The following is a 14516-nucleotide window of genomic DNA, read 5'->3' on the forward strand; positions in this document are numbered from 1 at the left end:
GGATTTTGATTCATAGCTGGAATGAATCGGAGTCAAGCCATTCTCAGTCCCTACTGGACTTTTCAATGTCAAAACAGAGGGGCCACTGACTGATTACTTACTTCCCTCCTCTCTAAGACCCGCAGGGCTTAGAAAAATGCTTGGCACATGGTCCCCGTTTAGTGGACACACGCAGAGTAAATCGGACACAGAGAGAGCAGGGTTTTATCCACGGTGGACAATGAATCTGATCAGAGAGTGCGTTTGGAGGGACAGTTGGAGAAAAATTAAAGTTGGTTTTGGCTTCTATGCTATGGAATCCAGCTCATTGAATAAATTGGCTGGAAGTGTGCGGTCTTCTTCTCTTTAGGGATAAAAAGTTAAGCATCCAATGATCCAGCCAGACTCATAAGAGACTCACATTTGAAGTTAAACATCCTAATTTAAGCAATTACCAAAATGAATTCATTTATTCTCTTATTTAAGTTCCTGCTCCAGGGGCGCCTGGGTGGCAGCGTTGTTAAGCATCTGCCTTCGGCTCAGGGCGTGATCCCGGGGTCCTGGGATCGAGCCCCACATCAGGCTCCTCCACTGGGAGCCTGCTTCTTCCTCTCCCACTCCCCCTGCTTGTGTTCCCTCTCTCGCTGGCTGTCTCTGTCAAATAAATAAATAAATAAATAAATAAATCTTTAAAAAAAAAAAAAGAATCTTGTCTTAAAAAAAAAAAAAGAATAAGTTCCTGCTCCAGAACCCGGTGGAAATGTCAGACACTCGACAAGGAAAGAGGGGCCACTATCTATCAGCACAGGGGCAGGGGCGCCGCCAGAGAGCTGCGGGGGAGGGGCGGGACACACCCGTGAGCCGGAAGGTCTTTCTGGGGAGGGGACATGTGAGCCTAAGACCTCACTGAGAAAGGACCTGGGCAGACGTTTCTCCAAAGAAGTCCCACGAACTGCCAGTCGTCACGTGGAAGGATGCGCAACGTCGTTAGGCATCAGAGAAATACAAATCAGAACCACAAGGAAACAGCACGGAGCAACCACTCACATGGTCGTGAGGAAAACAAGGAGACTCGGCAGCGTGGACAAGGCTGCGGAGGGAATTAGGGCTCTCGCGCTTGGCTCGGGAGGGTGTAAGATGGGGCAGCCACGTTAGAAAACAGTCCGGCACATTCTCGAATGGTCCAATGTAGAATTATCCTACGACCTAGAAATCCCATTGCTGGTAGATGTCCAGGAGAAATAAAAATGCAAGTCCACACAAAAACTCATATGTAAATGTCCACAGCAGCGTGATTCATACATAATAACCAAACAAGTAGCAACAACTCAGATGCCCACCAACTGATGAGATGGGGTCTATCCATGTAATGGACTATTATTCGGTGATAAAAAGGAAAGGAGTACTGGTGTGGGTTACGATGTGGATGGACTTCGAAAACATGATGGTAAGTGAGTAACCAGACGCAAAGGACCACATGTTGCACGATTCCCCTTACACGAAAGATCCAGAAGAGGCAAATCCACAAGCAGAAAGTAGATTCGTGATTGCCAGGGGCTAGTTGCTGGCGGGTGAAGGTTCATGGTACGGGGTTGCTTTGGGAAGCAATGTGGTATTCTAGAATCGATCGTGGTGATGGCTCTGCAAACACACTCCTGCTGAGAGCATGCCAAGCTGGCCACGAGAGCAAAGGCTGGCAGGTCCAGAGGAGCTGGAATGTTTCAGGCCCATGTGGCCAAGGTCGAGGGTGACAGAGAGATGTGGTAGGCAGGTGGCAGGTCCCAGGCTGTGCTGGGCCCTGGGGAGGAGTGTGGATTTTAATGTTTTATTCTAAGTGTGCTGGGAAGCCTTGAGAGGTTATGAGCAAGGACATCACATGGTCTGATTATAATTTTAAAAGATCAACACTCTATTGGCCAGAGAGCTAAGAATGGTTGCTACGTTCTTAAAAATTCATTAAAAAAAAAAAAAAACACCATATGCAGAGACCATACTCAGCCTGTAATTCTTGAAATCGTTACTATGTGGCTTTTCAACAAGAAAGTTCGCTGACCTCTGTGTGTCCCTGGAGACACTGATGTTTCTTGGTTGACAGAACGACTGGGGGTGGGGGTGGTTGAGAAGCGAGGTGCTGCCCGGAAGTGGGGGCAATTTTATGACTGGGTCTAGAAGGAGGGGAGAGGCCAGGGAGGCCAAAGCCACGGCCATGCAGGGCAGCTGGGACCTGCAGTGACCTGGCTCCCATGAGCACGTGCGCTCGGCTCCATGAGGACACCACGGGCAGCTGTTTGTCCCGGGAGACTCCCGAAGCCACAGGTCAAGCCCTCCTTCAGGGTCACCTGACAGGACCATGCTTCCCTGCCCGACGGCCGCCCTCGGACCCCCTGTGCCTCTTGGAGCACAGCAATCTCAGCTGAAACGTAACCCGAACGCCTCTCTGAGGTCACACCCAGGGCGCCTTGGTGGTGTCGCCCGTGCTCCCGGCCGCGTGCTCAGGGAAAGGGGAAGCTCGGTGTGCGTCATCGCCACAGACGGCGGGCCTCATCCGCTTGGCCTCACGTCCTCTCGACTCATGCTGCAGGATCACGTCTAGCAGTCTCTAGCCCACAACTAGTACCGCCGGATTTTCTCGAGTCAGGACGGCCCTGGTTTGCGATTTGCCATTTCTGCACTGTGCTCAGTGACCGGGGACGGTGAGCACTACGTCCCAGGTATTTGGCAGCGCTGAGAGGGAAGCTCTCCAACGTCAGCGTGACGCCCACAGATCACTTGCTGGTCAAAATGGCAAACACGACCAAGCAATGGCGGGATCCCACGTAACCCCGTGTCCAGGGTCAGGAGCACTCCCGGGGTGGGCCACCAGATTTGTGTCATTTATGTCACCTGCCAGACATGCACCGCACGGGAGACGGGTTCTAGACAAAAACCTCGCCCCCCAACCCTCACCCCCCGACCACTCCAGCTTTTACATGTCACTCCCTAGAAGCAGGAAACACCAAAGTCAGAAGCTGGAACTCCTGCAGCCCTGGCCTGGTGCTGGGACAGCCAACGCGCGCAGACCCACAGACGCAGATGGAACGCGTGCCTCCGACAGGATCCTGATTTGTAACTGATGGAGAAGAACATTCTCTGTGGTGGACTGGGGAAAATGAGTGTGGATTTGTGCCCAGAGAGATGAAAATCTGCAGGGTGCAAAGTCAGAGGTCACTGCCCGAGAGGAGGCCACCAAACAGTATGTGGGGCACACTGCAGGATTTGGGTTAAAAAAAATGTACATATGCCCAAAAAGAAGTTTCTAAGGAACTGGAAAAGTAATGTTTTCAAATTAAAAAATGTTACTATGTTTTTTATTGTGGTGAAATACACATACCACAAAATTTACCATTTTAACCATTTTAAAGTGTCCAGTTCAGTGGCATTCAGTACATTTACGGTGTCACACAGCCATCATCATTACCTAGCCCCAGTGGAAGCCCCGTACCCATCAAGAGGTCACCCATCCCCCTCCCCAGCCCTGGCGACCTCTGATCTGCGAGCTCTATGGATTTGCTTATTCCCAACCCTTCCTGTAAATGGAATGTAAAGGATGTAGCTTTTGTTTTCCTTTGCACTGTTTACAATACTCAACTCAGAATATTTCACTCTGACACTTCTGGCCATCAACCGTACGGGGATCCCCCCGCCGGCCAGGCAACTGTGACACCAACTAGGTGTCCTGCAAGTCAACTCGGTTCTGACACCATCTACCTGCAGACGGCATCAGATGGCACAGGTCAAGGGCTCAGTCTCCAGGATGCCCCCAGACGCCAGTCACGCAGTCACCTATGCTCTCGACCCTCCGGCCGTACGTCACGCCCTCTTCGCCTTCTATTCGCCTGCTGGTCAGCCGGCAGAACTCAGGAAAACATTTTACTTACTGGAGCGCCAGTTTATTATAAAGGACATTACTCGGGATCATCCAGAAGGAAGACACGCCCAGGGCAGGGCATGTGGGAAGGGGCACGGAGCCTGCCTGCCCTCCCCCACCCGCCACACCCCCAGCACCTCCAACCCAGAAGCTCTCTGTCCCCTTCCGTGTGGAGTTTTATGGAGACACCATCCTGTAGACGTGATCGATGACAGTCCCAACCCTCTAATCACGTTGCTGGTCCCCCTGGCAACCAGCTCCCCCCTTCTTAGGGGCTTTCCAAAAGTCACCTCATTAGCATAAAGTCAGGTGTGGTTGAAAGGATAACAAAAGACACCCTTGTCTCTTTTTGCACCTAGGAAATCCTAAGGGTTTTAAGAGCTCTGTGCCAGGAATGGAAGGAAGACCGGATACGTATTAGTTACTAGAAACCACAGAGTGAAATAAGTCAAGCAGAGAAAGACAAATATCATATGATTTCTCTCATCTATGGGACATAAGAAGTAGGAAGATCGGTAGGGGAAGAAAGGCAAGAAGAAAGGGGGGTAATCAGAAGGGGGAATGAAGCATGAGAGACTATGGACTATGAGAAACAAACTGAGGGCCTCAGAGGGGAGGGGGGCGGGGGAATGGGATAGACCGGTGATGGGTAGTAAGGAGGGCACGTATTGCATGGTGCACTGGGTGTTATACGCAACTAATGAATCATGGAACTTTACATAAAAAATAAAAATTAAAAATTAAAAAAAAAAAAGAAACAACAGCATCATGGAATTGCGTATTACGTGGCCTGTCGTGTCTGGTTTCTTGCACAGCATAGTGTTTCCATGGTCGTCCGGGTTGTGGTGGCGAACTTCACTTATTTTTATGACTAATAGTCCACTGTTTGGATAAACCATAGTTTCTTTTCTACTTGATGAATTTGTTACCTTTAAAAAAGAAAAAAAGAGTTTAAGTAATGTCTCCACCCAACGTGGGACTTGAATTTGCAACCCCAAGGTCAGCAGTTGCATGTCTACTGACTGAGCAGCCAGGTGCCCCTGTTTATCACCTTTAATATTGTGTGTTTGTGTGTATGTGTATTTCAAAGGAAAAACAGGATCCTTTAAAATAGGCTTGACTTCTCTCTTTCCAATGGGGGTGCCTTTTGTTTATTTTCATGTCTAATTGCTCTGGCTAGAACTCCAGCACTAGATTGAAGAGAAGTGGTAAATTTGGCATCCTTGTCTTATAACTGATCTTGGGGCACAACTCTGTGACTCAGTTTCTTCACCTGTAAAAGGGGATGAGAATCGTTCTTCTTGGGGGGCCGTGAGCTAAAGGCGGCACTGGCACTGTGAGGGCTCTGTTCGCTGTAGCATGCTGTAAATCATCGAGTACCGGACCGCCACCGTCACACAGCTCACCTCCCATCACCCACTGCCAGCCCTACAGTGTCCTTCCTGCTGCATCCCATTTCAGCTCCTGGGACTTCGACCTCTATCCCATAGTCCCCATAACAGGCTAGAGTGTCTCTCCATCCTCTGACTCCCCTCTTGTGGGCTTCCCTGGGTCTTCTTGGTGATCCCTTCCTTTCCCAGGACCTCACCTAGTTGGCCCCCCACATTCCTATCTAATGGCACATCATTTACTGTAGTATTGAATTTCCAGTGTATAATCTGTACTACTGGGTCCCTGGCATGTAGTCAGCTGTAGTGTATAATGGTCATGGTCACCTGCAGTATACAACCCCTGGTCATGGTTAGCTGTAGTGCATAATTCCCGTGCACAATCAGCTGTAGGGTATAATCCCCATGCACAGTCAGCTGTAGTGTATAATAATCCCCGTGCACGGTCGGCTGTAGTGTATAATAATCCCCATGCATGGTCGGCAGTAGTGTATAATCCCTGTGCACAGTCGGCTGTAGGGTATAATTAACCCCGTGCACGGTCGGCTGTAGTGTATAATAATCCCCGTGCACGGTTGGCAGTAGTGTATAATCCCTGTGCACGGTCGGCTGTAGGGTATAATTATCTCCGTGCACGGTCGGCTGGAGTGTGTAATAATCCCCGTGCGCGGTCGGCTGGAGTGTGTAATAATCCCCGTGCGCGGTCGGCTGGAGTGTGTAATAATCCCCGTGCGCGGTCGGCTGGAGTGTGTAATAATCCCCGTGCGCGGTCGGCTGGAGTGTGTAATAATTCCCGTGCGCGGTCGGCTGGAGTGTGTAATAATCCCCGTGCGCGGTCGGCTGTAGCGCATAATCCTGGGAGTGCAGTGAGCTGTAGCGCATGACCCTGGGAGTGTATAATCCCTGGCCACAGGTAGGAAGGAAGTTATTGTCAATTTGCCCCTAACCTAACAGATTTCCCTTATAGCAGCATTTGCGAAAATATGAAACATGTAACCCTTGCCAATAGACACGCAGCGCTATGCAAACGGACGGTGTTCCCAGTGAGGCCTACTTGGTGGTGAGGGGCTCCCGGGTGGCTCAGTCCGTTAAAGGTCCGACTCTTGGTTTCCGCTGGGGTCATGATCTCAGAGCCATGAGACGGAGCCTGGACACCAGGCTCCGCACTCAGTGGGGAATCTGCTGGAGATTCTCTCCCCTCCTGTCCCTCCCCCCCTTACAGCATGTGCACACTCTCTCTCAAAAAATAAAAATAACTGTCAGCTATGTTTTCTTTTATCAGTGCGAAAACGCACTGCCAACCTACTGTTTTGAATTTACTTTCCTCCAAGAATCTAATACAAATGAAAAAGTACAGAAAACAGGTAAATGACACGTCCTAACTCCTGCACTTCGTCTTCGGAGAGGTGGGTTATTATCACCTGCGGGGAATGTCTAAGCCTCCTGGCGTCATCAGGTGTGCACCAGCCGAACCGCGGCAACTAGCCTCCTTACAGAAGTAGGTGGGTCTCGCGCACTCCAGACAGGCTGTAAATTTTTAGGCCGGCTCAGCACCTTCCTTCCCTGGCTGAGGGTTTAAAACGCTGTTTGCTCTTTGCTGCCTGTCCCGCGAGAAGGAAGACCAGCCTCAGGATTCATTCCAGAAAATGTCCATGTCGCTCTGAAGGGACGCACTGTAACTGCGAAGGGCCCCGGAGAGCCCCGTGAGCCCCGCGGTGGGACTGCATCACATCGGCACGGAACTCCGTCTCCTTGGAGAGAAAAAGAGGCTCCGAGTTGACAAGTGCTGGGAACTAGAAAGGACCTGGCTACCGTCCGCACCACCTGTAGTCGTGCCCAGAACACGGTCAAGGGTGGTACGCTGGGCTTCCGTTACACGATGAGGTCCGCGTATGCTCACCACCCCATCGACACTGTTACTCAGGACAGTTTTCTCATTGAAATCTGAACTTTCTTGGGTGACAAACACACCCTCAGGGTTCTCATGAGGCCAGGTGTTGCTTGCTCTGTATCTCAGGCCCAGAAAGATGAGTTAATTCTTGAAGGAAACAACATTGAACTTGCATCAAAGTCAGCAAGGCACAACCGGTAAAAACAAGGCTACCAGAAAATTTTGGGTGGTGTCTATGCTTCTGAAAAAGGACAGTTCAGCAGGCTGATGAGTAAGGTCTAAGCTGTCCTGCCACAGAAACGGCAGGATGCCGGAGGATTTTTCAGACTTATTTGTCATGTTTAAAGATGCTATAAAAGGTGTATTGATTTGGGGAAAAAATATGTCTTTTTTTATCTGGGCAAAGTTTAATACCAACAGTGATTGCATTATTCTTTCTTTTCAGTCTAAAATATAGTTTTTAGGGGTGCTGGGTGGCTCAGTCGGTTGAGTGTGTCCAACTCTTTTTTTTTTTTTAAAGATTTTATTTATTTATTCGACAGAGATAGAGACAGCCAGCGAGAGAGGGAACACAAGCAGGGGGAGTGGGAGAGGAAGAAGCAGGCTCACAGCGGAGGAGCCTGATGTGGGGCTCGATCCCATAACGCCGGGATCACGCCCTGAGCCGAAGGCAGACGCTTAACCGCTGTGCCACCCAGGCGCCCCGAGTGTGTCCAGCTCTTGATCCAACTCAGGTCTTGATCTCAGGGCTGTGAGTTCAAGCCCCATATGCTCCATGCTGGGTGTGGAGCCTGGTTAAAATGATGTATGTGTATATATATATTATACATGTATTGTATACTCCCCCTGGGAACTATATAATTATGTATATAATTTTTTAAATTCCTAATTGGCTTTGAGTTTTGGATTAATACTAAGTTATTTGTGTGAAAATCTGTAAAGAAATTAAAATTCTCAGAGACAGGAAAAGTGTGTGTTTGTCACACAACCCCGGAGATGCTTCCTCCTGCTTCCTCTGCAAATAAACACATTTGTTCAAGGCCCCGAAACTAATACAGTAAAATCAGTGGGTTCCAACGGTCTCTTGCACTTGATTAGGTGAACTTCTCTTCAAGACGGGAGCTTCAGCTAACAGGGCCCCGTGGGCCTGCTTCTGTAACCGCACATGGGTGCGTGAATACTCGGGCCTCGTCAGGACACACCTGAGGCAGCTGTATCACGGAGGAGGGGACAGAGAGCTGGATACAACGGGGTTCACCATGAGGGGGGCTGTGAAGCCCCCTCTGCTTCCTGCAGATTCTGCTGGAAAGGATTTTCCCTCACCCCGATGCGCACTCCCGTTTCTGGGAAAGTTAGTTAAATTCTGTGCTGCTCTGGTGCGGGGACTGAAGACCCGCGGTGACAGCAGTGAGGAGGCTCCGTGCTCGGGAGGAGCTGTGGTGCTTACTCCTTCCCGGTGCACCCACAGGCACGGGGCCTTCTCAGGCACCTTGGCTCTGACCTTGAGCCTGTCTCCAAGAACGGAGCTGCAGCGTTTCGTTCCCAGGAACCCACAACAGGCTGCCGAGGGTGCACCACGTGCCCGCGGAAGTCACGGCTCATCTGTGAGGCTGCGTGGGGACAGCGAGTGTGCCCCACTAGCGCTCCGTGAAGCCGCACCCTCTGTGGGACGGGTGGGCAACACCGCGTTCCAGAAACGCCCATGAGAGAACTGCTCAGGTGCCCGCGTGTAACTGGTTGTCCCTCCTGCACTCCGTGTCACATGGGAAAACATGTCAAGCAGGGAAAATCTGACAGCCAGCAGTCCCTGACCCATTTAAACATTCACGAAGTCCTTACAGTACTGACGGTTGGTGGGGGCCACTGCCTTCCTTCGGGACAGAAAACCAGCCAGTCCTGCTAGATGCCCAGTGGGCCGCCTCGGCTTCTCCAGCGCACACTCCAACGCACAGGATGCTGGGGGCACGAGTCGAGCTCTCCGCTCCACTCCACGCCACCACTGACTCTGTCACCCTGGGAGCTGGGAGAAGAATGAGTAAGCAGAACCTCTGCCCCTGGATGGGCTCACGTGACCACGATGGAGTATGCTGGCCACCCCGAACCTGATAACGAGCCGTTAGGCAAACCCAAACGGGGCCATTGCCTAAAACCGGCCTGTATTCTTCAAAACCACAGTCCAAAAGACAAAGGGGATTAAGGAGCAGCGGTGTGCAGACATGCACTCAGCAACAGGTTCCCAGGGGGAGAAAGGCCATGAGTTGTAGTGTTTCCCAGGGTGGAAATACTTCCCCTCTCCCGCCGGCCAATTTCAAGCTGCCCCTGTGATGTCACCGAACGCAGACACGGGAGAGACGCACGGAGCGTCCATCAGACAGACATGACACACCCAACCCCGCGAACTTACACCACGGTAAGATGCAGTACGACGACGAGGAAGGGCTGACTTTTGTGTTTATCTTTGTTTTCAATATCATTTAATTGTAAGTGTACATAATTTAATTTCTAATAATGGCTGTGTTTGACAAAGAGCTTGCAAAATTCCTGGACATCTCCACCAAAGACAGGACAACTAAATGGAAGGCATGATTCCGGGTAGGGTTCTGGATTTGGGGGAATATGGCATGAAGGGCATCACTGCTGGCTCGCGTGTTGGACAATATCACATTTTCTGAGTGTGATGCTCATAGTGTGTGTATGTAAATACGTGTCCTTGCTCTCAGGACATGCATGTTGGAGCATTTGGAGGTGGGACTAATGTCCTGGGGCTGCTGCAGAGAAGGACCCCAAACTGGAAATTTATTTTATGCTAGTTCTGGAGGCTGAAGTCTGAAATCAAGGTGTTGGAAGGTGCCTGGAGGCTCTGAGGGAGTTCCGCCTAAGAAAACGAAGAGCCACGCTCCGGAATGGGAGAAAATATAAGCAAGACGAGTAGCTGATGAAGGCTAGTATCCAGGACATGCAAGGAAGTCCTACTGCTCAGTAATGGAATGCTAGACTGTCCAATTTCAAAAAAAGCAAAATGTTTGCACAGACACTGCACAAAAAAGATCAGGAAGGGGACGCAAGCACAGGGCAAGGTGTTCAACACCACTGGGCACCGAGACCCACACGGGAAGAGGCGGCTGCACACCCGCCTGCACCGAGCCGGCTCGGCAGTGTTGAGTTCAACATACGCTTGCCACAAATTCCAGAAACACCGCTAATAGCTGTTTGCCCCTGAGGCACACACAGGCCCACAGCAGCTTCGGACCCAATAACGTGAAAACAGCCCCAAGGCGCCACCATCCGCAGGGGCCCCGCGGAAACTGGCTGTGACCCACACACCGCGGACTCCATCAGAAATACACACGACACGGACACTGCCAAACGTTACTTGGAATGCGGGCGGCGCAGGCCTAGAGGCGGCCTGAAGTCTGGGGCTGGAGGCCAGGCCGGCGCCCAGGCAGGACGGAGCCTCGCGGCCAAGGGACCGCAGCGTGTTCCTGGCTCTGTGCTGGTCCTGGGCTGGCTTCGGCGCCTGTCTCCTCCTGCGTCCTTACCGTCTGTGAACTGGATCTCCGCAGGCGGACACAAGACAGCGCCTGCCACCCATCTGGGGGCACGAGCGCAGTTCTGTTTCTGTCTGGGTGTCTGTGACCAGTGTGTTCCTTTGTGAAACACCCAGTGAGCTCCGCGTGGGAGCTTACTTTGCTCCGCCTCAAGCACTCTTTAATTCAGATCATGTTAAACGGAAAATACGCAGTTGGAGAGAAACAGAAGGTGAGGCTGTGCACAGGGGGACACGCACTGCAGCGCCGCTCCCGCCCAACACAGACCAGCTTTCAAAGGCTGCCTACGGATTGCCCACAGTTGTCACCCGCGGGAGAACACGGCTGTCACCTCACCTCACGCTCCTTCTGATGGCCCCTCGGTCCCCTGAGCCAGCCCACCGTGGGCCGTTGCCACCTGTCCTCCAGCTCACATGCTGACGCAACGCTGTCCACGAGGAGCCGGCCCATTCCCACAACCACAATGTCTGGACTCAGAGGATGCACGAGACCCATCGGCAATTCCTCGTATTAGAGGAGAGCCAGACCCGGAGGCAAAGGGTATCCACTTCAAGTAGGCTTTCACTCGGAGGCAGCGGATCTTAACTCGTGGCAGCTGGACCCCCTGCCCCCAGGGGCACTGACACCATTTACCCGGGGCCTGTCTTGTTTCATCCACAGGTCACCATTGCCAAAGGTGAGGAGAGGCCGCAGAACACCAGAGAGTAAGAGAAACTCTGGGTAACACCCCTGGCCTTTTTCTCAGAGGAAGTAAAAGTCCTGTAGGCCCAGGAGGAATGGACTTCGCATCTACGAGCACATGTATTAGCCGGGCAGCATGCCCCCTCCATCCCTCCACCCGGCAGCTCAGCTCCTGGCTCCTTCCTGTCTGCGCAGCCCAGTGCTTGCTGCAGCTCACGGGCTCCAGGTGAGACTCGTGGGGGGCGCTGGGGGAATGCATGCCAATTCCCCCAGTGAGACATCTGGCTCCGAGCCGGTTCCTCAAGGCTGGAAAGCTCCCGAGAACCCCAAGGCTGCGGAGGGAATGGCTTAGCATGTGGTAAGCAAAGACGGAATGAAAAGGCTAACTTGTCCCAACCCTCCTCCTGTGGTAACATCCGTGACTTGTCTAGAAGACAGAGAAAGAGGAGAAACCAGTAATTACTGAGAGCTTTCTTGTGTGCTATCCGGCAAGTTACCTGAAAAATTTTTAATGGTTTGAAGGAACCAAAAGAAATTACACCAAGAACTTAACTGGTAACACCTTTTTAATAGGTCAAAGTAACTGTACAGTTCATTATATTCTTCCTGAGAATAATTTATATCCCCCGACAAACTAAAGGGAGGGCATAGTTTTCAAAATTATTTAACAGAATGGATGGTGTAACTGGACATCAAAAGAAAACCAAATCTCTCTGCTTTGCTTAATTCTCTCCTGGGAAGACAGACACAATGAAGGGTTAGTTAGCTCCAGTGGCTGCAAGATAGTCAACATGGCTTTAATCTTTCTTTATAAATTATATAAAACTGGAAAACAGGGATGGGTCCAGAGCCTCTTCTCAATGCAGTTTGGAGGTGCTCTGGTACAAAGCATTTCTGCTTCCGAGAGAAATAACATTGCTACAAAAAACTGGCACATTATTCTGGTGAAAAAAGACAAAGTTTTTAGTGTGTCTACAGCTAGCTTCCAACCAAATCTTCACATATCCAACAGGAAAGTAAAAGGCAGGAAAGACAAAAGGGTTGTTTTTTTCCTGAAATGACTCATGTCTTCAAGATAGAGCTCTGATATTCTTCTCTCAAAGTGGTGTTAGCATATTGCAACTCAAAAGTGTTCTCACAACAGAGACCCCAGTCTGGGCCATGACTCTGCGGCACGCCGAAGAATTCTCAGCCCCTCGGGTTTCCCGGAATTCTCCGCCTCGTCTCCCCGTCTCCCAACACGCAGCCGAGCTGGGTCAGGATCCGCACGCCACTGCCTTGGCCATTTCCACGGAAACACGCCCTAACGTGAACATGATCTGTTCTTCAGGATTCTTAAAAGCTTCTCACGAACAATTTTCATTCTCAGAAAAATGCCACATTTTGGATCCTGGACTTTTCTGAACACCATGATTAAAACAAAACAAAACAAAACAAAAAAACGAACTCAAATCAAATGTGGTTAAACTTATATGAAAGAGATTTTCAACCAGCTGTCAGTCACAACCGTTCGCGCGGTGCCGGCGATCGCGGAGCCCCTCACTGCTGGTGGAACACGGGAGAACGTCCTCAGAGAGGGCCCCTCAGTGCGGCCTCGTCGTTCCAAGCATCCGCAGTCTCGCTTGGTCAATGACGTCGAGTAAGTTCTTGGCGTCCACGGCCAGGGCGTGAGCAGCGGTCAGCATTTGCTTCTTGTACTCCTGCTGGAGACTGGTCATGACGTACTGCTGGGCCAGTTTCATCTTGTTGATGAGCTCACCCAGGTCGGAGTTCAACAGCTTCTGGGCCATTTCAATCTGGAAGGACAAGAGAGAGGTCAGGAGAGGCACGTTCCATCAACCGTTCCTTGGGTGCCTCCAGGAGGAGCAGCTTTCTTCCCCTTGGACAAATCTTCCACGCCTCCAGCAGGCTTCTGCTCCTTCCACAAAAGCCCTCAGTGACTATCAGCCTCAGACTGGCAGGGCTTTTGCTTCTTAAAAGAATCACAGTCTGGCAGAACCTCAGAGGCCGCCCAGCCCAGAGGCCTCCCGTCAGAGGGGCAGCTGGGACACGGTTGCTGAGGTCGACCAGGCGGCTGGCTTCCAGTTAACACAGACACCTGGCTCTGGACTTGAAACGTGTCTCAGGCCCCGCCTCAGCTGTGCAAGAGGCGACTCCCCCAAAGTGCTGAGAGGTGGAAGCAGGGCAGCGGTGCCAGAAGAAGGTGCCCTGAGGATCAGTGCGCTTTGCCCGGGTGTCTCAGGACCTTCCTCATCTGTTCCTCCAACCAGTAATGTGATTTTGCACTCAATCTTTTAATGATCACTGAGCACTCACGCACGAGCTAGTCAGTGGTGTGGATGCAAGACTGACTCAGACACACTTGCACTCAGTCTAGTGTGAAGCCCGCGTACAACTCCCTAGAGCACACTGGGATGAATCCTACAACACAAAGATAGCGATCCATTTGTTCTGAGGGTCAGAGGACTTCACAGAGGAGAAGTCATTTGAAATTGGCCTCGAGCGTAAGAGGAGGCTGGCTTCTTCTGAGGAGAGCCTCACGAGCCATGCCAAGTGACCTCCGTCCTGCTGAACATGCCAGTGGGGAGGCCGAAGAGATTTTTAGGAAGGGGAACACTGTCCTCCACAGAGGTGTTCTAGAAAGAGGGCTCTGGTGGCGGGGTGTGGACGTGGAATGGAGGGGCGGGAACGCCAGAGGCAGAGAAGGCAGCTCAGAGGCCGCTGTAGGAACCGAGGGAAGAGGGGAGGGTGACAGTGAGGATGGAGAGGCCAGGCCGTCCGTGATGACACAGCTGGGCGGCTGCTGGCATGTGTGTGTGGGAGAGCAGGGTTCCCAGGGGCAGGCATGGCGAGTGCCTGGTAGTCCCACTGACTGTGGAAGCAAGCAGGAGCAGCAGGACGTCTGCGGAAGGCAGACATCCAACACAGCTGGCGACCCCAGCTCGAGGAGAGGTGCCACCGAAGGCACAGAGTTGGACGCATCAAACACTGGCTCTCTGGAAGTGGTGGAGCCGCCAAGGAGAAGCAGCGTTCTGTAAGACCTGGGTGCTCTACGCCCGCGCAGCCCCTCGGGCGACGACCGCGCTCGGGGCAGCAGGGAAGAGGAGCCGGGACTGGGGGAG

General features: G+C 51.7%; 1 protein-coding gene across 4 annotated transcripts in view; it reads right to left on the reverse strand.

Annotated features, from left to right (window-relative positions):
- Nucleotides 1-11942: 11942 nt before the first annotated feature.
- PTK2 (protein tyrosine kinase 2) overlaps nucleotides 11943-14516 on the reverse strand; it is a 265380-nt gene continuing 262806 nt past the window's right edge. For all 4 annotated transcript variants that reach the window (XM_040626121.1, XM_040626116.1, XM_040626119.1 and 1 more), the window contains one exon: nucleotides 11943-13190. In XM_040626121.1, the coding sequence (XP_040482055.1) occupies nucleotides 12978-13190 (213 nt within the window). In that variant the 3' untranslated portion in view covers nucleotides 11943-12977. The remainder of the gene's footprint in view (nucleotides 13191-14516) is intronic.

This window comes from Ursus maritimus, unplaced genomic scaffold (genome assembly GCF_017311325.1).
Source record: "Ursus maritimus isolate PB19 unplaced genomic scaffold, ASM1731132v1 scaffold_9, whole genome shotgun sequence".
NCBI lineage: Eukaryota > Metazoa > Chordata > Mammalia > Carnivora > Ursidae > Ursus > Ursus maritimus.